The sequence below is a fragment of the Bombus flavifrons genome, chromosome 4 (assembly GCF_040668555.2).
Source record: "Bombus flavifrons isolate JBK064 chromosome 4, iyBomFlav1_principal, whole genome shotgun sequence".
Taxonomy (NCBI): domain Eukaryota; kingdom Metazoa; phylum Arthropoda; class Insecta; order Hymenoptera; family Apidae; genus Bombus; species Bombus flavifrons.
The window spans coordinates 652505-679493 of NC_138445.1; the positions used below are offsets into that span (position 1 = coordinate 652505).

The following is a 26989-nucleotide window of genomic DNA, read 5'->3' on the forward strand; positions in this document are numbered from 1 at the left end:
GTCAGCGTGGCTTCTAAACAACTCGTACTATATACAGGGTGATTGGTAACTAGTAGTACAAGCGGAAAGGGGGTGATTCTACGCGAAAAAAGAAGTCGAAAATGTAGAATAAAAATTTTTCGTTTGAGGCTTTGTTTTCGAGAAAATCGACTTTGAATTTTCGCTTGGTACGCGTGCACTTTATCATCACGCCTCGTTATAACGGATCTCTTTGTAGATTGTTGTCTCGATTGACATTATTTTTAAAATTTTTAAAATTTTTAAAATTTTTAAAATTTTTTAAATTTTTAAATTTTCAAATTTTCAAATTTTCAAATTTTCAAATTTTTAAATTTTTAAATTTTTAAATTTTTAAATTTTTATTCTATATTTTCGACTTCTTTTTTCGCGTAGAATCAGCCCCTTTCCGCTTGCACCACCAGTTACCAACCACCCTGTATATATACTATATTATATAATAATTTTTTTATAGAATCGAACGATTTACGGAGATTTCAATGTCACGTTTCTTTTTCAAATCGCTGCGTTTCTTTATCCATAGTAAAATAGAAAGTGTTTACACGATTTCAACGACCTTTAGCACAAGCAATGGCATCCGCTTCACGCATCGATGCAACGTCGAAATCATCGCGCAACTAAAGCTCGTGCACATCCGCATCGATCGTACCACGTGCTCTAACGAGCCTACAGCTACCTCTCGTAATATTGCGCCTATATTAGTCGTTGTACTTGGTTATACGTAGGCGTTTGTAAAGCCTAAGAATGCGAAGAAAGCAAAAAGCGAAATGGCAAGGAATACGAATAATAGTAAACATTGGTAAGAAATTAGAGACCATGTACGTCAAGTGGCGTTATATCGATCGAGTAGTTCTCTTTGCCATTAAAAATATTTATTATAAGTATTCCAATTATCAACACGCCGATTAGATGGTATACGGTCAAACAGCATATTCATATTAAGAAAAGGATTATGCTTGATTAGGTTTCATAAACCACCGATTAATATTTTATTTTTAAAAAGAACAAGCTTTGGACAAAATTTTATCATTGTTTTATCGTGCATGCAAAAGACATTTTTTCATTATTTAATACACCACGTTAATCGTGAATTGTGAAACGAATAATTATTATAGGAAAGGTGGAACTAGTCTGCCAAAAGTCGGAATCGGCATGACAGGCATGATCGCCACGTTAACCCTTGTTTACCGGTTGAGTACCTCGCATATTACGAAAGTAAGACGCGTTAAAAATTAATTAATCAATTAATCAGTTAGTTGATTAATTAGGTATATCGAACGTTAATCTGACATTAGCGGGCATAGCGTATAAAGAATTCTCGTCGAGCATAAATTTCCGCATGATATAAGATTCCGCAAATGCGCATAAACGATAAATACAATTTGCTCCGATATTATTTACCGATGAGATAAGTTTTACGAAAGTTTTATGGAAAGTAAATGCGGGTAATATACGATATTGGTCTGTGGAAAATTTACGGATATAATCAACTAACGAAACTGATGAAACAGGTTAATAATCAACGACGATAATCGGTATATATTTCATTAGCGGAACGCTTACTGGCATAAAATATGAAAATTTTATACGGGACAGCCTTGGCAGGTTACTAGAAGAAGGCAACGTTATACGCCTATGTAGAGAGTAAAAGTTGATATCGTGAAAAAGAAATATTTGAGATATTTTAAAAGAGCCAAAAAGGATGAGCGAGCGAGCGAGAGGGAGAGAGAGAGAGAGAGAGAGAAAGAGAAAGAGAGAGACTATGGTAAATTGTCAAATGAAATTTCTTACTTTCTTTCCTAAGACCAAATTCTTCTGTTTATTTGGACGAATAGGAATAATACGGTACGTATTGGGTCACTAGAGTTTGAAAGTTTCATGTGACATCGACCCACGACGATCGACTACAGAAAGAAGAAAAAACACAGCAATCGAAACCTTGGCCACAGCTGTGCACTGTTATACACGATCGAATTTACGTGCTATCTCTTGCAGAAATTCTTATATCGAAACCTTGCAGAGTTTATTTCGCTCCGCTTAATTCATTTAATTCCTAAAATATATATTCAGATCAGTCTACAGGAATCTATTTTTAATTTCTTCTCACGCGTGACTCTGATTACTCAAGTTCAATTATTTCTCGAAATCAAATCGTGTTTGACAAATACCAGCCTTTTACGAATAAATTACGTGCAAAACATTTAGTCTAACGATATATCTTTCGCTAATATTTTTGCTATATTTTAACAGTGTAGAAAAATTATGGTACTAAAATATTAGGAATCTTTACAAGACACGCAATAAAACATTTAAGTAACAATCACCTTAAACATTCAAGCAATGCAATAGAGTTCCAAGTACTAACCTTTTACTTGCTTAATCGCTGTTTTTGCCAGATCTAACCAATGCTGAAACAGATTCATTTAATACGGTTAATTAAATATTATTTGTCACATCAGTTGTTTCATTTTAGTAATATTAAATACAAATCAAATATAATTCTACGATCTAACAAGTGATTAACGGATTATTTTAATGAATAACGAATGAATTTTCAACGTCCAATTTTTGTTCCATTATTGGCAAATACGAACAACAAAATTGTTATTATTGTGTCACGTATTAGCAACTACATATACCTTTGTAAATACGTATTTTCTCGTATACGTAATTGACTGAAAATCAAGACTACTTGGCGATGAGTTATCGTACAGGACTCGATCGTATTTCATAAATACGAACTTGGCAAAAGACAGCGCGAGTGAAAGAGGTCCGAAAGAGGTCGAGGCTCGATGAGAAAACAACACAGCGGTCAGAGAATGTTGACGCAACGACGCAACTTCTTATCGACTAAAACGGTTACCGATGTGATTCCTGTGAGCCTTCTCTTACTAAAAACAACACCACAGGCGATATAATTTGCAGCATATTTGCTTATTTAGCGACATTCGCTTATTAACCTATTTCTCCCCTCTATTATACATTTATCCGCATATACGTTTAAACGTGATTTAAAGTACGTCGTGTTTAATCTAATAATTTTAATCAGGAAAATTTTACCAACGTGCCAATGAAATTTTTATTAACAGAGATTTGAAGTAACAAGATTTCACGCAGCCCTGCGACCCTCTCGAGCGTCCGGGGTTCCAAAGTGTCAGGTCACGGGGACAGGGACAAAATGTCCTCCAAAATTTATCTCGTATCGCGTTGTGGCTAGGGAAGAAAACAACCGCAACGTATTGTGATATTTCTATAATGCCAGTGTTGAAGTGGTCACCACTTATAAGAAAACTCTACATCTTGTCTTTTTAGTTTCTCAAGCACTGAAGCCATCGACAGCGCGTAGACAAAAGACTGCGACGAAGTCAGATCATAAACAGTAGACAAGCGACGTTGGCTTCGGCGTTTTTCAGTTATTGGGTAACACAGCTAGCGTGCGGATCTGGACCAGCTCAAATTGTATTCTTACTTATAATTACACTTATATTTAAATATATTTTCTGCCTTACAATTTATCCACTAGTTTTCTCTGATTATACATCGAATAACCTCAACAGCCAGAATACGTTGTAGCCATTTTCCTTGTAATCCGTTGTAACCAATCACGACACGAATTTCGCGCGTTACGACATATTTCTTTTCTTTGGTCAGACATTGGACAGCAATGTTTTTTTCTTAGATAAATCAGTTTCGCATTGCTATATGTTATAAACGGTATCGCTATATGTTATATATATAAATAACTCTTTCTATTTTTAAGACACAGAAAAATATTTGAAAGAAAAGTTGTTTGATTCCGAGAGAATTATTACGCGATGCAGAATATTTTCTTCTTGAATGGACGTGTTTACGAGTTTACATGTATTTTTGAACATCTGCGATGGTAATCCTTCGACCAAAACGAATTCGAATCTCACGGTCGTTCAAGGTCGCTGAAAGTCACAAGCGTAACGACGAGCGAAGAATAAAAATTGATTCTGAATGTTTCTAAAGAAAGTGTATTCTCGGCTTTATCGACGATCGTTCGATCGATGGCTGATTCACCTGGCCTCTATCACGTGCTTATCACGACTTTTGTCGTTGATCCGACTACGTACCAATAATTCGTGACGTATTTCAGATTTTTACACGAAACACCTGACTTTTTAATTTAAAACATCTCGCGAAGTATCGAATTTTACATTCTCTCTCCCTCTCTTTCCCTCCCCTAAAAAAAAAATTATTTATAAATATCACTGCGGTAATTTACGATTTATCGTATGCTGGATGCACGGCGCGCGTTCATGTCGAACGAGTAAATCCTGTGATCGAATGAATTGAAATGATTGGTAGAACGACGGTACAAAATCCACTCGTCTAAAAATAAAACTAAAATTATTTAGAATCGCATATAATACTCGTACGATGCGCACGTTATGTCAATTATATAAATAGGTCATCCTTATACGCGCAAGAAGATAAAAATACTGGTTTCTAATTTTTTGAATTATGACGCACTGTTCCGAAAAATCCAGAGAAATAACTTTTTCAGTCAAAATATTTCCCTATGGGATGGACGAAGAGAAATCAAGTAGAAACTGCAAATCCTATTTAGGTGAATAACTACCCTAATAGTTAAGGGGGTAAGGGGCTAAAATATTATCGAAATGCTTGTTCTAGGAAGCTCTTTCCATTCGCTTATCGCGAGTTTAATTTAGTTTAGGGACATTTCTATCTTGCTTATTCGACTATGTTCCCTTCAAGTTGAGCCGATAATTAGTTTTCCAGATATAGTAGGTGGAAAATGTAAAAATTCCTATTAAAGCGTCAGCTCGTCCGGTTCCACGCACGGACAGTTTACGTCAGTCTGATAATTTGGAAGATCGTTGGCAGAGGTTTTGTAGACTGGTCGCGACGAATTTCAACTTGGATTTTCCAGATATTTTCCGGTATCGTAAATAGTATCGTAAATAATATCGTAGACATTCGCAGAGATCGATTTAAATGGGACACCAAATACGAATGTCGTGATAGTATATACGAGTCCCTACCTGCCAAGACAATAACGCGTTTGCGTAAGAGTTTACGAGCTTTGTAGAATAAAATTTTAACGACTTTTTTCAACGAATTTTTCATACCAGTTACGCGCTACTAATGCACCAGGAGTGCAATTTGCATGTTGAAATAAAGAAAGAAGTTTGAAAATCTTATGTTTGGAAAATAAAAAAGTTAAGATATTGTTGGAAGAGAAGCGACATATTTTGCGCATTGATCAGACCATTGGTAACATAGATGTAATATCAAGGATAAGCTTTCGGGGCTGGCATTTGCAAAATTAAATCGAAAGAGAAGAATCTAGGAAAATAACATGGTTGAGCTTACCCTTTGCCTACAATGATCCATGTAACGAAGCCCAAAATAATCCGTTTCCAGGATATTGAGTTGCTTGCATACATATTCGAGAATATACCTTCCTTTGTCCTGAGGCTGCAACAATAAGAAAAGAAACGAGATTGCGACTAATTTGAATATGGAAACATCTTACATACTATGTAACTGTTTTTTAAATCATGTGTGTATGTCATAAAGCACATCGCGTGTATTCTATTTCCTTCCTCCTAATTAAAATTTCTCTAAATCCTACAATTATGTTAATTATGATTTATATACAAATTAATCGGAACGTAGAGCGAATAGAAAAATTAAAGTACAATATTGGTGTCACGTAAATTTTAAGGGTTGGTTGATGAAATAAAATAGCTGAGTCGTAACACAACTATTAATTTTGTTTTAATTAAACTTTATTATGAATTCAGCAAGCACAATGTAATACACACTGAATTAACATAAATCACAATTCACTCCAACCACGTTATGTAAGACTTAGTTACGATGATACGTTAAGTACGCGACTGTTATAAGGGTAGAGACCGGTAAAGATATGTTGACTATTCTGAGAATACAGAATAAGTGAGTTTTACTGACGATACTGTGTCCGAGGAAGGCTAGGGGTGGGTGTGTCTAAGGACACGGGACTATCGGATTTGTTGATGACAATTTTGGTTAAGGAAGCGAGGGCAGTAGATACCGTCTCCGATTGGATAATAAGGCGGTTGGTGGACCAGGAAGGGTTTTAGCCGCCCTCGCGAGAAAGTTGCTAACGGAACATTTCAGATGTGAAGAAAGCCAACTTTCTATGCTAACACGTGGTAGACAATAAACGTAAAGGAAATCTAAGACAAGAAATACTCGCTTGGTTCGAAGGACCTTAACTATGAAAATCCCAAGACCCCTGGTGGGTACTTAGGACTATCGAAGGTACGCGCCAAGGATGTGCGGACATCTGGGTGCCATCTTGTCCGCGGTGTGTAGCCTGGTCTCTGATGTGAATTGGCGTTACATTGGCAACGTTACTGCGTCACAACATGTATAAGCAGCCGAAACAGAACCTCGAATATTACGTATAACTTTGCCTTATTCGAAACAATATTCTGTATTTCTATACGTACGCTAATGTATAATTAAATGTAATTAGATATTACCAAAACTATTACAGTATAATGAACTAATAACCTGTCTATATAAAAGCCCGAATCTGCCAAATATAACGCGAACGGTATTCTCCTGTTTCTAAGACGTGTGAAAGACGAAACCAACGTAAACACAAGAATGCCGCTTCACGTCGTTCCTTCGTACGTTAAATTTCACAAATTAAAGTTAGAATATCTGCAAAAGGATAAATTCCATCGTATAATGCCCCCCCCCCGCCTTCAAATCGAATAACTTTTGTAACAATAATTTTTTGATAATTTTAATTTCTCCTTTGATATTCTACAGTTTCCAGTTAAACGAAACTCGTTCTTCTCGTCTTTCCTGTTTTAAATCTACTATCCCGAAGAAACGAACCGAAACATTCACGAAACATCGGAACAAAGCGTAACCGTACTACTCTATCTAGCGTACGTTGCAGGAAAGAAGACAAGCAAGGTCACTGCTTTCCGCCACGCGTTTTTATATCCTTTTGTTTGTATATACAATATATCACACTTTCGACTAATACCTTTACGTTTGTGTTTATCTTTACGATTACGTCGAGTCTATGTATTCCTTGCGCTTTAGATTGGCTTTAAGTTTAGTCTTAACTTAATACTAAAAGTACTTACAATGTTTTTCGCGACATTTTTTTGAAATAATATTTTGACAAAAATCGGAAAACTTGTCAGAAATACCGAAAGCCATTACCAAAAGCATCTTTCTTCAGAAATCAAGTTTCTTTCACGTTCTAATATCGATTGGTTTTTGGATAAGAACCAAAAAATCTTGAACCGATGATATTTCAATTCTAGCTTTAACCTACTTCGACTTCATCGCACAGAGCCAACAAATTTTTATACGATTTTTTCCATGCATCGTGTTTGGCGTATGTTCACTTTCTTCTTTCTCTAATCATTCCATCTGTAAACAAAAGCTTCCAAATGGGAAGTCGGTCAGTGCGGAATTCTTCGGTAAAGTTTGGGTACATTTTTTCCAATATCTTGCCGCCAATGCTTCGCCGCACCTACTTTGCTCGTACGCGTAAGCTCAATGAACCATACGTTTAAAGTTTTGATTAACCAAGTAAACATTCTCGTTGGGCAGACGATTAATGGGATAAACTCGTCGTTACTAGCGATAACTAAATTTTCATTGTAGTAGTTCTCTTCTACGATGGTACAAGTGGTATAAATAGGAAAGTATTTGTTGAAAATGGCGAGTTCGTGCTCGCCATCTATATGCAGATGCATTAGTTACAAGAAAAAATAACTAGAAGATAGTTCTAGATACAATCGATAGATTTAATCGTTAGGTTTAAGATGTTCTTTTGTTTTTATCCCTAGTCTATGTAAGAACGTGCAATAAAGGTTTTTTTTGGCTCAGATTTATCCATAGAATATAATAATAGCTATTGTGACCCTACCTCTGAATAAAGACATAACAACAGTATTCGAATACTATTAGAAATGTATTACGTATATATATGTCGAGTTCTCATTGAGGTTAGGGGCGTTTAACGAATCTTCATTTGGATTAGCCATTATTGTTATGCAATAGAGATTATATTTACTGATACAAATATGATTATTACAGAATTTCACAAGTAATCGTGATGATTAGATACTCGAGATGCTAATGACAATGATCTTAGGTTCAATAACGAACTCACGGTCAATGGAACAGCAAATGCGCTTTCTTCCAAAGTCTTCCATTCCATGCGCTGGTAGCAGCCAAATAAGTGCAAATACGCATGATACAAAAATACTTTGATAATTGGAAAATTGAATTCGTTCTATTCTCGAAAAAGACAATAGATAACGGAAATACCGAGAAATTATTGGCTACAAGGTGACATTCCATCGATAACAATATGCAGCCGTAATTTGAAAACGTTTCAAATAATGAAATTACACGCTCTGTTTCCCGATTGACGATCAGTGGATAAACGAACAACAACGACGTTTGTTTGCTAACGATGTAGCGAATTTGGCAGCTATGATTAAACAGTTTAATGCACGTACGTACAAATAACTCTGTTCTGAAAAATGGAATAATAGTAATAATCAACACAGTAGCAGTAATCGGAAATGTACTACGCGAATATATTATAACATCGGGAATGTACATATAGTATACATCGGGAATGTACTACGGAAGAATATATTATAACCTGGTAAGCAAAAACTTGTCTAATAAATAATCTATATGATAAATAAATTTAACTAATAATAGATAATAAATAAATATCTAAATATTAATATGGAATTATACAGAGTCAGTATGGATTAACCATTTGAATGCTTTAATCGCAGAAAAATTTTTGCAGCTTTCAGTCGCTAATACGACAGCTTGTATCAATTTTGTCGTATTTGCTCTCGCCTGTCTCTCGAAAAACTAGCACGATTTTTAATTATATTTCGCGCCTCGTTCTCGCATCTCCTTCTTACCGCTTAGATGTCGCGAGCTTTAGAGCGAGCAAAAAAATTGCTGTCTTACGCGTTCGTCATTCCTTTTTGTTCGTGTCCCTAGGTGTAGCACGTGCGTAGAATGAGATTACGGGTTACAGTTTCAGCAAAGTTCTCGAACAAGGCGGAGCGAAAGCAGCGGAAACGGCTGGAAAGCGCAAAGGACAGCGGGCAGAACTGCAGAACTGAAAAGATTAAGAAAGGAAATAAGGGAAAGGGGCGAGAGAGAGTTGATCTGTTGGAAGAAACGGAGAACGGAGAAACACGTGGCCTGGCAAAGACGAGCGGAGCTCAGAGTGGAGCGAAAAATTGACCAGCCAGTGGTCGGAGGAACGCGTATGAGCGAATAGCAAACCGGGTTTAGTTTAGAAATTTCATTATGAATCTAAAGAGTTTACACGAGTGGTAAGACGCACAAAGGTTTCACTAACGTGTTTCCACCGATGGTAACACGAAATAGCAAGCTAAACTCGAAGACAGTGGCGAATATTAAATAAGATGAAAGAAAACTGTTGTCCTCGTGAACAGGCGAATGTTTTGATAGTTAAAAGAAAAAACGACGATCCGAATAAGGTGAGGTTCGAAGCTCCTTGACATCTCGATCCACTGCTCGCTTACCCCTTCCCGTGCCATTTAGTTCGACGAAACTCGGGCCCAATCGGTAGACATCGACACGCGCTAAACAGACCGGACTGATGCAAAAAACAGTCCGCGAGCTCGACTTGTTATGTTTACGTTTGGCTCAAGTTTCTGGTCGCGAGTCAGACTCGCCGATATTAATGTTTGGGCCAAAATCTTCATCGCGAGTCTGACTCGCGATATTCATGTTTGGGCCAAAATCTTCATCGCGAGTCTGACTTGCGATATTCATGTTTGGGCCAAAATCTTCATCGCGAGTCTGACTTGATAAAGTACGGGAAGGGGTTAATGTAGTTAAGTTAGTTAAGCAGGAATTATTGGCTACGTGTAAGAATTTTTAGACGCGCCTCGATCGAGTGGCGAGATTAAGGGCATTTTGAGTGAAAATGCGAGTAAGAGGAGACAACTGCGTGGCAAATGTCCAACGTCCTTGGACTCCTTACCTAATTAATCTATCGATGTTCGAGGAAGAAAGCACAGATGAAACAATGTCGCTGACAGATGCGGCAAAATTGGCGGTAGAAATTATGCTATGTATAGTTGGACCGAGACGAGAAAGGCGTTCATTGTAGCAGGATTATCGGGAGAGTTTGAAGGTTTCGCGTTTTCTTTTCCTGTCACCAAACAGCAATAGATGAATCTTTCTTCGGTTCAGATTTTCAGACGGAAATAAACGAAACGAAGACGACTGAAAGAATTACGGAGAAGATCGAGAAACCGAATTAGCTGAATTCTAAATATCGTTTATTCCAGGAGTTTGTAAAGGAGAAATCAAGCAGACCCATCGAATGTTTCCGGATCGCGCATATTCCTCAGGCCCACGCGTCAAATTCACCCACCCATCCTACAGGCTGAGGATCAGACAAAGTTCAGACAGCAAACTTCGCGTTCAAAGACTATTCGAACGAGTGGAAAGAGATGACTGCAGGATAATTTGGATTAAATTGTATTACTGGCTATGCGATTAACTTTCGCCAGACACTGAGACAAGATGAACCTAGTTAAGTTCAATGACAGAAACAATATAAAGGAGCAATTATGGGATTCTTGATATGTAGCAGCAGGCTCACGAATGAAAGAACAGGAGGAACGAAGACGATAGGTGGTAACTGTAAAAGTAAAAATCTTGAACTTGGAAACTTATAAACAAGTCCTTGGCAACTAATAGCGAAAAAATGAACACGTAACGCACAAGGCACCTATAGAATGAAATAGAACAAACACCGCGATTAACTGGATAAATATACAAAATTAACGATTGGTTACGAAGACCAACGACGACAATTGGTTACGATTGCTTGGCAGAAGACCCGCCATATTCGCTATACTCAAACTTCGATTCTACAAATACACGAAAGATATAACGATATGACGATAATAATAAAATATAGTAACGAAAACACACGAATAGCTGTATATGACATTTTTGACATATCTTAACGCGTGCATTCATCCCTCGTACGTATGGACGTACACGTTCACCAACCATCCTGCATAGAGCAAAAGTAGCAGTATCGTACCGTTAGCAATATCCGCCACAGACATTACACGTCACAGCCTTGCGTATACAACTTACAACTACTAGATTTATCGCACATCCGCTCACGCATACAAAATTATAAGTACGACAATGGCAAGAAAACTATTGTAGCGACGAATAGGCATAAATTTGGCGTGTCTCGTTCATGCCGATTGAAGCTAGAAATAAGATCCTCTGCACAGAAAATTGTAGTCGTAACAGTAACGATACGATTACATAGGGCGATTTGGTTTCGATTATGTATCGCACACTAAGACGGTTTCGCGAATGAATTTTCCACGAAGATAAATAACGAGAGAGTGACAATAAAATAACAAATACATATCACGTAAAACATAGCTTCCCTTGTGAACTTATCCGCCTGCAAGTTCGAATATTGTACGTAGAGAGCAGAGAACGTTTACTTAAAAAGACAAAGTCGACTGTATCGAGCGAAGAAGCATCGGGCGATTCTGGCTACGGGCAGCCACTTTGGCTTCGAGTACCACTGTTGGCGTCGGCGTCGGCATCTCGCCGCCCGCCCCTGGCACAATTTTCCTTTCTGCCTGGACGCTTACTTACAATTACTCCTGAAATTCAATAACGAACAACGAATAAAGATACGGATTTATTCGTGACTAACGACTAATCTTTCGTCGAATAAACCTTGCCACGTTATTCGTTGTTGGAATAAAATTCTGGTTGCTGGATGCGAAACAGAAAAAAGGCATCGGTCGTTTCCACTCGTCCAAGAAATTTAGGAAGCATACCGCATCTTTGCGTGGAAAGCGGCACAACTAGAAAAAGTATATTTTCCGAAAGAAACGAAAGATTGCTTCTAAACGCAAATCGAATTTACTAATCAATTTATTATTCCATATATTATATATTATAATAATATTATAATATATTATAATACAGGGTGGTTGGTAACTGGTGGTACAAGCGGAAAGGGGGCGATTCTACGCGAAAAAAGAAGTCGAAAATATAGAATAAACATTTTTCGTTTGAGGCTTTGTTTTCGAGAAAATCGACTTTGAATTTTCGGTCGGTACGCGTGCACTTTGTCGCGTCTCGTTATAACGGATCTCACTGTAGATCGTTGTCTCGATTGACGTTATTTTTTTAATTTTTAAATTTTTAAATTTTCAAATTTTTAAATTTTCAAATTTTTAAATTTTTATTCTATATTTTCGACTTCTTTTTTCGCGTAGAATCACCCACTTTCCGATTGTACCACCAGTTACCAACCACCCTGTATATAGACAAGAGGAACAACGCTAGTGATACAGGCGTTCTTTTCTTTCGCTTTAAGTTGCTGCACCTTAACCTTGGAGGACCATCCTTCTTCTAGTTAGGACTACTTTCTATTGGTTAAATTACGAAAATTACCATAATTGGTCGAGCAACGTCTTTGTAACGTTTTCACAGCGATAATTGCGAAAATCGCGTTTCCTCGGCTGTGTCGCTTTCCATGCAACGGTGCGATATCTTGCAGCAATCGCGGAAGGGAAAAATATAACGACACGTTGGATACCATCGCGTATTTGATATATTCAGGACGACGAACAGGCAAATAAGGCAACAAAACTAACAATTACAAGCTAACACCAGGAAACGTAATAAAGTTATTCGCTATGTCACGTACAATGCGAAAAATTATTTAAATACTTTTGTAAAAAAGCATTCTATAGAAATATATTCCCAAACACGATTAATCGAACAGCCCAGTGGTCGATTAGCGGAATTAGGATCGGCCACGCAGCACTCACTCGTTTATATCTACCGACCAACCATGAATCTCCTAGCTGCGAACAATGCAAAGTATCGTTCTCTGTCAAAAATATTACACCGCAGTAGAAAAACTACGACCACGAGAGAGAAACCACTAAACTGCCTAATGATACATGATACAACCGAGTTGTTGCATTCTAGCCAGAATCTGTTGGATTTTCTTCGATTCCTGACATCTACAAATTGTGTCTGAAATTACAGACTGTTAGCCGCGCTGCGTTGCTAGCGAAGCTCCGCTGTTGAAATAAATAAATAAAAATTATGCGTATAACAATCACATTTGCACGTGAAATCAGATTCAAGAGTCGAATATCCCAACGCTTGAGGCTATAGAACGATAAAACAAGGCTTTACCAAACGATCGTTACCGCTGAAGCGTATGCGATAGTTACTAGTGACGTCGGTCGAGTGTGACGTACCAATTTTCATGAAACTTTACCGACACACAATATATAGCACACAATAATAGAGAAAAATGTTCCAATCGCCTGCAGTTATTACTAGAGGTAGAGCAATGCTATAAACGAACAGTAAATGAATAAACTAAAAATACGGATGAGTCAAAACGTACACGATACGATGAATACAACGATAGCACGGAGTGAGTGAGTGTAGGCTGGTTGGTTTATACGGCGTCCAAATCCAAATCCAATCACGAGAAAGAAAAATCTAACGAGCCCACGATAGTCGTCACCGATCAAGTCACTGTTGTTCTCTTCGATGGTTAGAACGGGTTTCCACTACATTTCCACAGCCTACCGTTTACCTATTACCCTTCTTTCAGATAAACAAAGAGAGTTCGAAAAAGCAAGTTTAATACCTTTACGTTTTATACTGTGTCGTACGTTTAACGAAGAATACGAGAAACCGCCGTAAGTGTGCCTGCGAAAGCAGAAACTTGGAATTTCTCAGATTTAAAATTTATTTATTTCTCAGATTTATATCACTTTTGGTATCGTGTAATATTATCGTTACCTTTAATAAGATCCATATAACACGTATGAAACATAAATAATTAACATTTTTATATGTTAATTACATGTCACGCGTTTTACATGCACGACAATCTGAAACATTTGCTGAATTACGAGAGCAAGAGAAATATTTCAAAGCGACGTCTGGTGTAAAAGATCTGCCATATTGAAAACAAAATAACGGTGGGTAACATCGCTTACAAAGAGTTAGTCGTATAATACATCCATAAGTGACCTTCACACGCAAAACAGTTGCTCGCACTAATATTCCCACCATTATCCTCGTATTTGTGGCTTTGTATTAGAAGGGACGATTTAGGTATCGTGTTACTTGTTCTACGAATATACGAACGACCTGTCGTGCCTTGAGAGTGCAAAATAATTCCTTTCTAATAATATGTATTATAGTTGATTTTTAACAAAAAAATTATCTTATTTTCTTATGTTTTACAATGAAGTTTCCTAGAAATTCTAAGAAACAATTGCAATTGCGAAATATATTATATTTCGTATAGTTATTTAATATAATTAGCGCCTAAAGAAAGAGACATCGATATTTTCATAATACGCCGAGAAATGCGTAACGCGTAACGAAATGGCAACACTGTAATACTATAATAGTTCTGATAAAAGACAACTCGCAATTTCTATCATAGGGCAATGAGTAAAATTTATCGTGAAATTGCACAAATATTAGTATTAATCGTGACAAATATCGTTAGAAGATATAAAAGAAGGCGTCGAGTTTAAGACACAAAGAAGATAAAAGATCTATTCTCAGCGAGAAATTGTTCACGTATTTTCAATATGTACATCTACAGTAAATAATTGTACAGTAATAATTCTCGTAGAATAAGCAACACGATATTTATAAATAATATCTGAATAAAGCTGTTTTAGTCGGGTGCATCTGTTCAGCATGTTCCCTTTGACGAATTTCATCTTGCAAGAGTTACAAGTTAATTAAACGAATTGCCTAAAAATTACAAATTTTTCTCGAATCGTGTAACCTTAGCTATGGGATATAAAAAGTCCGGGCAGATATACGACGAAATGCGTTAACCGGGGGGCGGAGTCAAGTGCACGTATATCTAATAATTTCCGAAACCAATTTTTGCCATATTTGCTTCCTTCCCTTCTGCTTCCATCCTATTTGCCTTTTTATACGAAATCTCTCTCGAAAACTGTGCGATATGGAAAAATATGTTATACGTTATATGTTAATACGACGTCAACTAATATCTCGCTAGTTTGGGAACGCGCTGGACTGAATGTCAGCTAGAAAAATATGTACACAGGAGGTTTCAAAGGCATCGCAAGATCAAATATACAAGATTATAGCACGTCTACCTCGGTATCGAGCAAACCGTTCATCCGAAACATTTTTTCATATCTTTCGTGTTTTTCGAGATACTTCAGTGGCCCGAGACAGACCAAACACGCTGTATATCAAGAAACTCGACTATTAAATAATATTTTATGTTATTATATATAATATTAATTATTATATTACCATGTTAATTGCTATACTATATTATATAATTATTGTACTATATTATATTAATTATTATATTACTATATTATGTATAATATTATTATATATAATTATATAAATAATATTTTATTAAATAGTTTACGATTACTGCTTGAAATAACGTTAGCGGTCCTCGTGTCAGTTTAGAAGAACCAATTTCATCTCATGTACAATTTAGAAGTTGAGCAGCCCGAAGACAAACAGTTTGCAAAATAGATTTTATTTCTGCGTGTCACGATGTTTCATTAGCAGAGCTGTAGCAATGATAAACAGGAAAATCATCGCAGATCGTTTCGATTTAATTACATCCTGTCAGAGATAAGCAAGTGGCCGGATACTTTTCAATGATACTGTATTTCTGCCACTAATAATAAATAATTATATTTTGCGATTTTCATAGAAGAGAAAACACAACGTTGTCGAATTGTTCAACTAGGCTGTATCACAACTTTATCGACTATATTGTTGATATAAATATATATACGATGAGTCATCAAAAGTATATATATACACATGTATACACTCTTTAAACATAATAAATCATAATAAGAACATTAGAATTTTCTTGATACATGAATGAAGAAAAAAGAAGAAAACAAAGATATAAAATAGAGCGTTACAAATATTACATACACCTGTTATATAACAGATATAACAGATATGAAATCACAAAAATAGTAGCCTCAACATCGAAGTAATATCTTGTAGATACTACGTAAGCGTCAATAACGTCCTGTCTCCTTGTAGTTGGAAAAATTAAACGTTACGTCGATGTAATTCTGTTCCAATATCTTTCCCAGTTAAACAGTGTAATTTATTTAATTGCTTCTTTAGGAAGACATGCTAATAATAATTGCATCGATATACACGTAGAATAATCTTCTGACAAAGTGCGTTTTCAGTTTTTTTGATAAGCTTGTAACAAAAAGCTCGATAGATGTACGTAGAGTTTCGTGATTGACCGTATAAATTGTAATATATATGGTAGAAGGTATGTCGTATTTCCATTATGTGAAACATAATAAATAACAAAAATGTGTTTGCCGAATGCTCGTCTAACAAATACACAAGCGCGAAAATACAGAGACGTCTAAACAACTCGTATTACTCGCTATATCTATAATTAAATATTAGCCAACGTAGTAATGATGAAAAAATAAGTTAATTAAGTTGCAAAGTGTTTGAGACATTACATACGTAGAATACATTTGCGAACAAATGTACTCAGTATTAGTGTTGATCAAACGTAATCAGGTACATAAATTAATATATGTACATATTTAATTTTATTCGTAATATTTAGACTATATTACTATCAAATATATATATCGTGTTTAAAGGTGAAAAAAAGATAAAAGAATCTTAAAAACAATATAAAATGTTAAATTTGTAAGTTTAAGTTATAAGCACGGTAATTTAAATTCTTAAGTTAATTTTCTTACAGTATATTCTTTTTTCAATATTTGATGAAAGTAACATTTTATCTTTAATCCACAGTGGAATTAAAAATACATAAAGTTAACGCATATATACACATATGTGTGTGCATATGCGTACAATGAATGTACAGCGTACCTCATTCACACACTTATCATTCTTCTATATTTGTTAATAAGTTGTTGGAAATTATCAAAACATTAAAAATGTTTCGGACAACATCTATTTGAAATATACATACAACTTCCCTGAATGACCGTCTCATAAGCATACATTCTTTCTTATTACTCATAATGTAAAATAATAAAGCAAAAATGAAAAAATGCAATGGCAGTTGATATCAAAGTATCTAATGCCAAAAATATACGTATGTAGATATTAAAGTAGTATTCTATAATATTGTAACGTTATTGTCGATACGCGTGCACGTGGTCTTGCGGCCCAAGAAAACCATCGATACTATTGTATACGTGTGTACCTATATACATACATACGCACATATACAAGTTACCTACACGGTAGACAGTACGAGTGAAATATCAATGTAAATACGTTTCGTAATTCGAGTCGGTTGTCACTGGGCAATATACCGTAATCGTACCGAAACTACATTCAGTTTACTGAAAAATTACATAATATAATGAAATCTTGGACTTAAAATATTATAACCGACAAGATCGAAAATGTCATCGCTCCGCAATAAAGAATCTTTTAACAGCAAGATATGACATCTTTATCTAATTATACTACTATACTGCTATGCTTTTATTAAATGACTATATAGGATACAAAAGACATTGTTGATTACAGGTGTACGAGTTTATAAAGCACAAGTACGAAACCGTTAAATCTCGCATAATTATAAAATTGTTTTACATCGAGTCAACTCGTCAAGTCGTGATTAACAGGAAAAAGAATTTTTGAATGAACAAGCGGTTGTAGCGGTCATTTTCTGGGATCGATCGAAATGCTTGTTTCGCTGGAATCGAGACACTGGCCTCTATGGAAAATCTTTTCGACTCTTTACATACGTATATTTTAGGCGTTCTCAAGCCGGTAAAAACTCTTGGCTTGTTTGAAGCCGAACGATCGTTACCGGCAACAAGGAAGAAAAGGGGTAAAAGCGTGTATACAAGCATCGTCAATAGTTGACTAATGTATGGTGACTAGTTAACCAGTATCTCACCTGAAAGTCGCAGTGGATAATTTCGGCGTCGTCTAGAAGTCGAATAGTGGCGCGATGCACCACCGTAACGTCACTTTTACTACCAAATTTCAACATTTCTGCCCTCAAGTCGCCACCCGAATTATCCCCCCGACCCTCATCGTCTCCTGCCCCACAGCACCACACACTGCCAGCTAATTACTTTCGATTCACGTTATTCTTGCCGTAAATGATTATAACTGTCGCTGACACGCGACTTTTCTGTAATTTTTTCGTCAAGTCGATATAACGCACGATGACACTACTCAACGAACGACACATAATCGTAGTAGAATAGCAAACTTTCTGTCAACCGGTCCCGTCTTCTGACCTACTGTTGCAATGATGCCATGTTTTCAACTCACGTAACAAACCCAATGTTGCCGTTCGGAAATACACCAATTGCGTAATACGATTGGTCCATAGCTAGACTATGGCGGGAATTTAAAACATCAAATCACGAATAACCAGCGTTTGCGTTCTTTTAATTACGTTTATAAATAGAACAATTTATCCAATGCGTGTTAACGAATATACTATTCTTTTTCATTTGCATTTAATCTTCGAATGAAATAAAATATAGCTTATCTTCGTCGATGGACCTGTTCCATCATTATTAAAAATGGTTAATAGTTGTTAATTAGACATTACATATAGTTAATAGTCGTGTTAACTAGTGCGTAACGTACTTCTTATTCTAATAAAACTCGTAAATAGTAAAATATATTAACTGTTGGTGTGAACTATTCGCACTTAATGCGATACTGATTTTTGTGAGGAAAAGAAGAGAAAATAAGTGCATTTAGTGATATTCAAGATATTCGATATCTGTATAGCATTAACTATAAAACAATTTCATTTCTACCAGAATATACCAACATTGAGTAAAACAATTCATTTTTTCCATAATCGTGTTCTCATTGTCGAATATCGTTCTTATCGAAATGTTGCTTGTGTACAAAGTTACAGTGGCTGCCCATAGAGGGCACTAAAGGATGAATGACTTGTGTATTAAAGTAGTAAATCGAAATATGGTGGGGGTAAACTAGGGGCATTGAACAAAGGTTGACTGCGTTGGTCGAGGATTCGGCGGCGCATTCACAACTTAAACATGGCAGCGGCTACCAGCGTTGTCGTACTCGACAGAGGCAACAATACCACCTGCACGATCAATTTACACGGTGTGTGCGCGCGTGCAGATTGCTACAAACCATTAGATTTACGAGTTGACTATCGAGTTGTATTAAAATCTTCTTGACATAACGTGTAATAATACAAGCATATACGACACACATACCGACATACACACACGACACGCGCGACACATACACACGACACAATCACACACACACACGACACATATACACACTTGTCGAATCATCTTTACGCCGAAAGGCAATATTCCACATCATCATGAGGTGTTGCTAAAGAAATTTCGACAGAAACTGATCGCGTGGGAACACAGTTTGAAAGAACGTGCCGTAAAATATATTGGCAACGTAACGCTCTCAGATCTGTGTCGTATTCTTATATTTTGTTCAAGAGGAAGACAAAGTGTGTGCGCGCCTTTACTCAAGCCTAACCTCCAGTTTTTGTGCTGTTTTCATACGTGTATCGTGTATCTACTAATTTATACATGTCTACGTTGTCATTAAACGTTTGCAGTCCAATTACAAGTTTAACGTGCCATTGCAATCAATTTTGCCATGTATTTTCATACATTAAATGCATTTCGACATTTCTTTTAAAGTGGCCGTTTATTCGCGGCATCGTCATTGTAAACACACCGTACGTTTTCCTCAAATTTTTGAATATGAATGACATTTAGCTTAATGACAAACGTACACTTCAATTCTATTCGAACTAACAGTAGAAAGTTTATTATTTTCGTGAACGACAGGAAAGAAGATGTTAAATTAAGATTTTGATCGAAATTTTTCATTTTGCAGGAGCTACTGTGGTATCCTGGAGAGTAAATAATCAAGAACAACTGTTTGTCAGGTAAGATCATCGTTTCTGTGTACTATTTATGTCAATAGAAGTAGCTTGCTGTTACGATTAATTACACATACAATGGAACGCGCGAGCAACCTTACCGTAAGGTTAATATAATTAATAAAATGTAAATTTACTGTAAATGTACTATATACATATCTACAAACGATTACTCATTCTCTTTTATGCATATATTTCCATAGGACATTTGTTCTATCAGACTTGTTTGCAACAAATGACAATATTCATTGTTCTTTCGATAAGCGTACGTCGATACTATATATAATGGATATCTAACGTCCTTCTGACATTACAGTTTTTGTAATGAAAATTTAATAATTTTTAATGCAAAATATTGATTACAAGTGAATTATAAGTATAACAATAATTTATAATTTATTTGATTAAAGAGATGTATAAAGTTATTGGGTAGTACCAGATATTCTTTTTTAAAAAATTCGGAATTTTACGTACATATAATCGAGAAACATTGAATTTTATTATAGATGTTACAGAGAATTATGATACGTTAATATAGTGACTCGTTTTGGCACGTTTAAATTTCCCATAGATGCATAAAAATCGACGTTCTACTTATTAGACAAGACAAACACATACATCTTATAAAACACAAATGTTATAAAAATATTAACGTTCTTGGCGGAAGAGTAGATGGTATTTTTTTCTCTAATTAAAGACAACAGTACCCTTTTTTAATTTTAATCAACCTTTCAAATGAATCTGTCTCGAAACTTTCTTTTCTCTGACTATTTAGAAAAATTTTATAGGTTAACTTTATAAATCTTCCTAATAATAGGGTTAGGTTGTGTCAAAATTGAACAATTGTTACAAGGGCGAATAAAAGAAAGATTACAATTGATACATTACGGGTCTTTCGTAACTTTTGCATTAAAAAGCGTAGTTTTATTCTTCTTATTTTATGAACTTATAACACATATAATATATAATATAAGCTATATGTAAAGTATACGTCCCATTTTATGTAAAATCTTTAAGAAAGCTTAGATCCGCAAAATGCTAGCAAAATATCGACGTTTCTTCTACAGTGCTTATTAAAATCACATAATTTTTAATATTTTTAATATTTTCGATGATTAATATATTATATTAATATTTCGACGATTTTTAATATTTTCCGTTTATTATATAATATATACGTGTATATAATACGTACAAAAGTGTATATCGTACTAATTTTTTAACATTTTAATGTAGAAAGGAAAACGTTACGTGACGGAACAAAGTGTGTAGAAACTTGTAAAGTTGCAAATTAATTTGACGAGTCAAGTTGGCGAAAATACCGTGCAGCTTTCAGCTCCTCTAAACAGGACAATCCTTGTCAAAGCGATGATTATTGGGAAAAATGATGTAACTGGACGACAGAAAAATCTGCAAAGCATGATTTATTGGGTTCTTAAAAGAGGATTACCGTTTTCCATTTTATAAACACATAAATATATTTTTTAAAAGCCAACTACTTACTTGCGACGGACAGGTATGACGATAGAAACTATATCGTTTAGAAAGAAATAGATTGTAACCGTTCCTTAGTTTGTTAAAAATACTGAGAAAATATATTATTTCGACGGAGGAAGATAAAATATTAACGTTAATGTTCTTGCAACATTCCTTTTATATGTGTTTAAAAATCTTAGGAAACTTATTTATGGAAAACACAGAAAATTAAACCGTTTGTCCAACTAAATAGTAATAAACGAAAAACAGATAACATACATGTGTTTGTGGGTAGAGTCATCGTATTAGGCAATACACGCGTTGTAATAGAACGGACAAGTATTTTTAGTTAATCAGAGGCGCGTGACAAATTTCGTTCGTCTACGTATATGCATCGTTACCGTATAACCTTTCAATGCGCACACCAGTTACACGAGTAAGGTTTTAACGAGTGGGAGAAATATTATCGAAGGAAAATAGCGCGAGTATAGTAGAAACGACAGCATGCAAGACATGCGTGCACACCTGCTGTGAAAGAGCCGCTTAAAAGCGCGGTGCCCGTGACGATCGCTTTAAAAGCAGCAGTCCGAGAGCAGACGATGAAAAAACTGACGAAGCGAAGGCAAGGGCGCTCTGGACCAGTAGGTATATACCTTTTACACGAAGTTCAGGGCCCCTCGCCAGTTGCTAGTCATCGGTTCTTCCGACTTTAAAGGTGCTGTCAGGACCGCTTGTTTCTGCCCCTTTCTCCTATTCTTAAATACCAATCAATCGCCCTTCAAATATGCGTCGAAGGAACACGCGACAGAAAATAAATAACGATAAAATCACATTGGTCAAATTAGTCCGTAAATTTCACAAGCGCATAAACGATATAATTTGCTTACGTTTCGGTTGAAATTCAAAAAGAGGTGCATCAGTTTGTAATACTGGAATATGGTGAAAATTTCTAAGGACAGATGCTACAAATATTTGATTTGGCGTTCTTATGTTTAGCCAAGGGATGCATACATACGTATAGGCAAAAAGTCAAAATTCTAAATGACAGCGAAAACTTCCATAACAAAGAGAGCCGACAAGCACGCTAGTAATTTACTCCAATTCCCGTGGAAACAGCTATAAAAGTTACATCGGTATGTCCGGTTTGATACGAATCTCTTTGTACGAGACGCGTCTAAGAAATACGTTCTTGTATAGTCGTAACATTCACGTATCTCCTCGTGTCTTTACATGTACATGTTCTTCAACTATCTACAAATACTCTGTTTATTATAGGTATTATAATTTTATTATTATTATTATCGTGTCAGCATTATTATTCTATTTGAAATTTCTAAATATTTTTGCTGTTGTTTGTACGAATATTCTTAAGTAAAGTCATTTATATATATATATATCGATTTAAGGTAGATTTTTTTTATCGTTATCGATAAATAGACTAAATTTCGATACTATTAGTTTGATAGGTTAACGAATCGTCATTAACGAGTGTAACGATTAAGTACGAAAATTTTTAATTCAATTTGAATATAAACGTCTATATAAATGCCAAATGTAATATCATTTCAATTATAGATGTATACAATTAATTATAACCTATAACATTTTTCTTTTGTAATCGACGATATACAGTATGTTTTTTATTTTACGTAGGTATTCCTGGTAATTTGTAATTCGAATAGGGTCTGAAGTATGGTTATGCCACAGTATCATCGTTTTGCTACGAAACAGAAAAACATAACCTATATTATATCGCCGTATACCGGAACCTTCCTTATCCGAATTAACGCATAACTGTTAGGATAATACAATACCCGTTTCTTTTTATTATTATTACTCTCTCTCCCTCTCTATATATATTTGAAAATCCATAATACAAGAACAATTACAAAGAAAACGATAGAACGTAAACGTAATATTTTTCAAATTATGTATTATTTTGTTTATAGCTAAATTAAAATTTTGTCGATACATCGAACGAATTAGAATCATATTCTGTCTTGTCTCGAACCATCTAATCATAAGTCTTCTCGCTGATGCCATAAACATCTCAAAATACAAAGGCATTTCATCGTCACTTTCATCGTAATCTTCTCTTTTTTACCACAAAGACTTAAAACGTCGATGATAATATGTATCCAGGAGATTACAAGCAAATGAGATGTTTTCTTTTTCTTATTAACCTTATGAAATCTCAATTAAGGTTTATTCGTTACATCCGTTACATATCGTTGTACGGACAACAGACACGACAAAACAGCACTGTATTCCTCTATACTTTTCAACTTGAAATCCGTTTAACTGTCAAGCGCTTTGTTCTGAAAGAAGCTGTGATGTCTTCCCCGATTTGTAGAGACTATCGTGGAGATTCGGCTGAGTTTCTAGACCGTTTAGCAGTATTTTGTTAAATCTCGCGATTTATTAACTATATTTCACCGTTTGTATTCCGAGATCGTGGTGGAACATGTCGTTCGCCACATACTATAGTACATATGCGATAATTCTTAAACACGTTGCGACGCACGGATCGTCGACACGTCGGTTTCTCACGATGCATATTACGACGCGCGTAGATCCGTATCGGTGAATCCATATCGAAACCAATCGGGAATGCTCTTCAATTTTGTATTTTTTATGATCAACGTGGTCGCTGATATAAATTAACGACAATAACGTTAGAGTTGGAAAGTAATGGAATATTTTGAAACACGCGTTTCAACGTTGCTATCGTACCACGAATTGACACAAATGTCACGAAAGCAGAGTACATCGCAGCGCGTTTCAAGGGTGTAGAGCGAGATTTAGCGTTTCAGACTTTGTATTCATTTCAAAGTAAATGGTGCAAGTATCAACTCTCGTCCACTTGCGAGAAATCCTCTCGCAACTCGCGATAGCTTTATCTCTCAACCTTTACTCGCTTACCTTTAGCCTGAAATCTTTCGATATCTATATTCTGTATCTATATTCGAGCTAGTGTTGTATTCCGCGGTTGTTCCACGGTGGTCCGGCTTAAAATACAAGATATGAAAACAAATGAGATGAAGGGAACGGAATTATCCAAAGAGATCGATATGTCTCGGTGAAATGTCTATTGCTCTTTACGCTCGCTATCGTAATATTTATACGTCGTCGGAAAATTCCGTAAAACTCGCCATAATTTATATCGTCGATGGGACCAAGTTCAATATAATATCCAATATAATTAATAAATATTAATAAGTCCGAGTCAAAGACGATCCTTGAGGTTTACCTCATAGAATTTACATGCTACTCGTAAGATACAATGGCTGGTTCACCGAACTAGCCAAGTATCCCGTCTTTACTCTCTAAATTCCGAATGCTTATCGCGAATTTCTACTCGCGGAAATCTACTTATAAGCACTTCGATGCTCGAACGAATCGAATCCCTTAGAAGTATCAAATGACGAGAAACGGAAAGGCGTTGTCACTTTGTTGAATTCTTCTAACAAACTTGGACAAATTGAACAGAACTGTAGACTCGCGATCGAACAGCGTCCATAGAAATTTTATATTGATATTCGCGATTGCATCTATGTAGGACCAGGAAGAATGATTTTAAGCGGATTAAAGTTTCCATTCCATTCGGGAGTACCTTTTTTATTTTCGAAAGTAGCTACTCGTAAAGCCTTCGAATCTGTCGCGTTTAGATTTCAGTCAGCTGTTCGCTTCAAAGTATAGCTTCGTTCTTCTCTTTTTTTTTTTCTCGAAATATTTATGGAGGCTTCGGATCTAGTCAATGAACGTATCAACCTGCTTGCCACGTACTTGGCGCCATTGATAGTTACAACAACGTGCCTTTGCGTTCCACGCTGTTGCAAGCTTTCGGAATATTATTATAGAGGGAGTTCGAGATGGTCGGGAGCACCAGAGTTGCCAGACGTCTCCTTTAAATCGTATCCTCGCTGCCACTGTCACTGCCATATAGCGATGCGATCTTATTTATATATGCGACTTTTCGGCCAATACGCGAGCTTATCTTTATGATTGTTTCGAAAGTGGCAGTGGGAGTAGGGGTAAACGACAATTGGTCGGGATCAAACTCGCACTACGTGTCAATGAGATCAAGCGAACAAGAGTGAAGAATAAAACAAATTCCTGTAAATTTATATCCGAAAATGATTTATCGAAGGGTTAGAAGCGTCGAGAAATTTGTATCGATTGTTTTAGTAGTTGGATCTGATTCGATCCGACGCCATGACATTCGTGGAAAGATCCAAATTCTCTTAATCTGTGATCGATATTTTCGAAGAACTCTCCCTTATGGATAGTGCCGATTTGGAAACTCGTCAAGTACAAGTCGTACTTGGCCGTACACAAAATGCATATCGCGTAATTCAGAAAGTACGTAGCCGTTGATTCTAATCGCAAAAGGAACCAGTCAGACTGTGAACGCACACGAAATGAAATAGTCGCAGCGTTATCAGACTGAGGGAATGGAGGGAAAAAATCCTGGTGGTAGTAGGGTAAGTGGTATAGTTGGTGGACTAGCGACGTCGTAGCTCGTACCGTAGACAAATAGACGTGTGGAGTACGGGGTAATATCGCTGATGCGACGCGGACAGACGTAGGACCTCTAAATTCACGTCACGTGACACGAGCAACGTAGCTGTAGAGTGGCAGTGGGGGTAATGTGACGTCAGGTAATCGCTGAATTTCAGAAAGGGAATCGTCTGGCAACCCTGAACAGACGTCACAACGACTGATAGAGGGCTCGAGCAGCGTTGCCAAAGGAAGGGCCTACACGACGTCATATCGTCCCCTCTGCTACTCTACTTTCCTCGTCGCGTCTACACGTTGCTCTATACGAATGGAGGTGGGAGGACCAACAACGTTGCCGTTGTCGCGTCGCGACGTGGAGAGACGTAAGACATAGCTGTAGAGCGACAATGGTAGTAATGTGACGTCACGTGGGCCCTTCTTCTGGCAACCCTGCACTCTGCACGTTATACATCGGATAGCGTAAACGATTACTGTCGATAAGAAGTAATTGTGATTCTGTATAACGCGAGTCTTAAAAGATCAACTAACTCTTCGATAAAGCATTCTCGGAGATAAGTTTAGGCAAAATTCTTTTTTCCATTTGACCTCGTTAACACGCGGCGTAAGTTCGGTCGCGACTTTTGTAGATAATATAAGTATTGGGAGTTGCTGTGGCACAAAAGTAAACTAGCCTCAAAGTTCGATTCTACTTTTATATCGTCGTACGATCAAATTGAATCCAATTAGCTTGTTGCTATTATCGATAACATACGTTATCGCGAAAATAAAATGAGGAAGACCGAGGAGATAATTTACAAAACAAATAGGATTATCTATCTCTTCTTTCTTCAAGATTCATTGTACGACCGAATCTTACCGTTAGGAAGAAATTGTTTAGCAATAGTCGTCTTTCGAACTGCG

The 26989-nt window shown here is 36.2% G+C and overlaps 2 protein-coding genes across 14 annotated transcripts in view; one reads left to right on the forward strand and one right to left on the reverse strand.

Annotated features, from left to right (window-relative positions):
• Positions 1-18450, reverse strand: part of Frmd5 (FERM domain containing) — a 62712-nt gene extending 44262 nt beyond the window's left edge. For 4 of the 11 annotated variants that reach the window (XM_069111015.1, XM_069111010.1, XM_069111013.1 and 1 more), the window contains exons 1-3: positions 18080-18448; positions 5380-5484; positions 2384-2426 (exon numbers count right to left, since the gene is read on the reverse strand). In XM_069111015.1, coding sequence (XP_068967116.1) covers positions 2384-2426; positions 5380-5484; positions 18080-18175 — 244 coding nt within the window. In that variant the 5' untranslated portion in view covers positions 18176-18448. Of the gene's footprint in view, positions 1-574; positions 679-2383; positions 2427-2657; positions 2801-5379; positions 5485-18079 lie in introns of those variants that run through there. The other 7 variants (XM_069111012.1, XM_069111011.1, XM_069111008.1 and 4 more) reach the window with 5 other exon arrangements.
• A 675-nt stretch (positions 18451-19125) lies between these two features.
• Positions 19126-26989, forward strand: part of LOC138178785 (uncharacterized) — a 37112-nt gene continuing 29248 nt past the window's right edge. For all 3 annotated transcript variants that reach the window (XM_069111029.1, XM_069111027.1, XM_069111028.1), the window contains exons 1-2: positions 19126-19278; positions 20047-20098. In XM_069111029.1, coding sequence (XP_068967130.1) covers positions 19209-19278; positions 20047-20098 — 122 coding nt within the window. In that variant the 5' untranslated portion in view covers positions 19126-19208. The remainder of the gene's footprint in view (positions 19279-20046; positions 20099-26989) is intronic.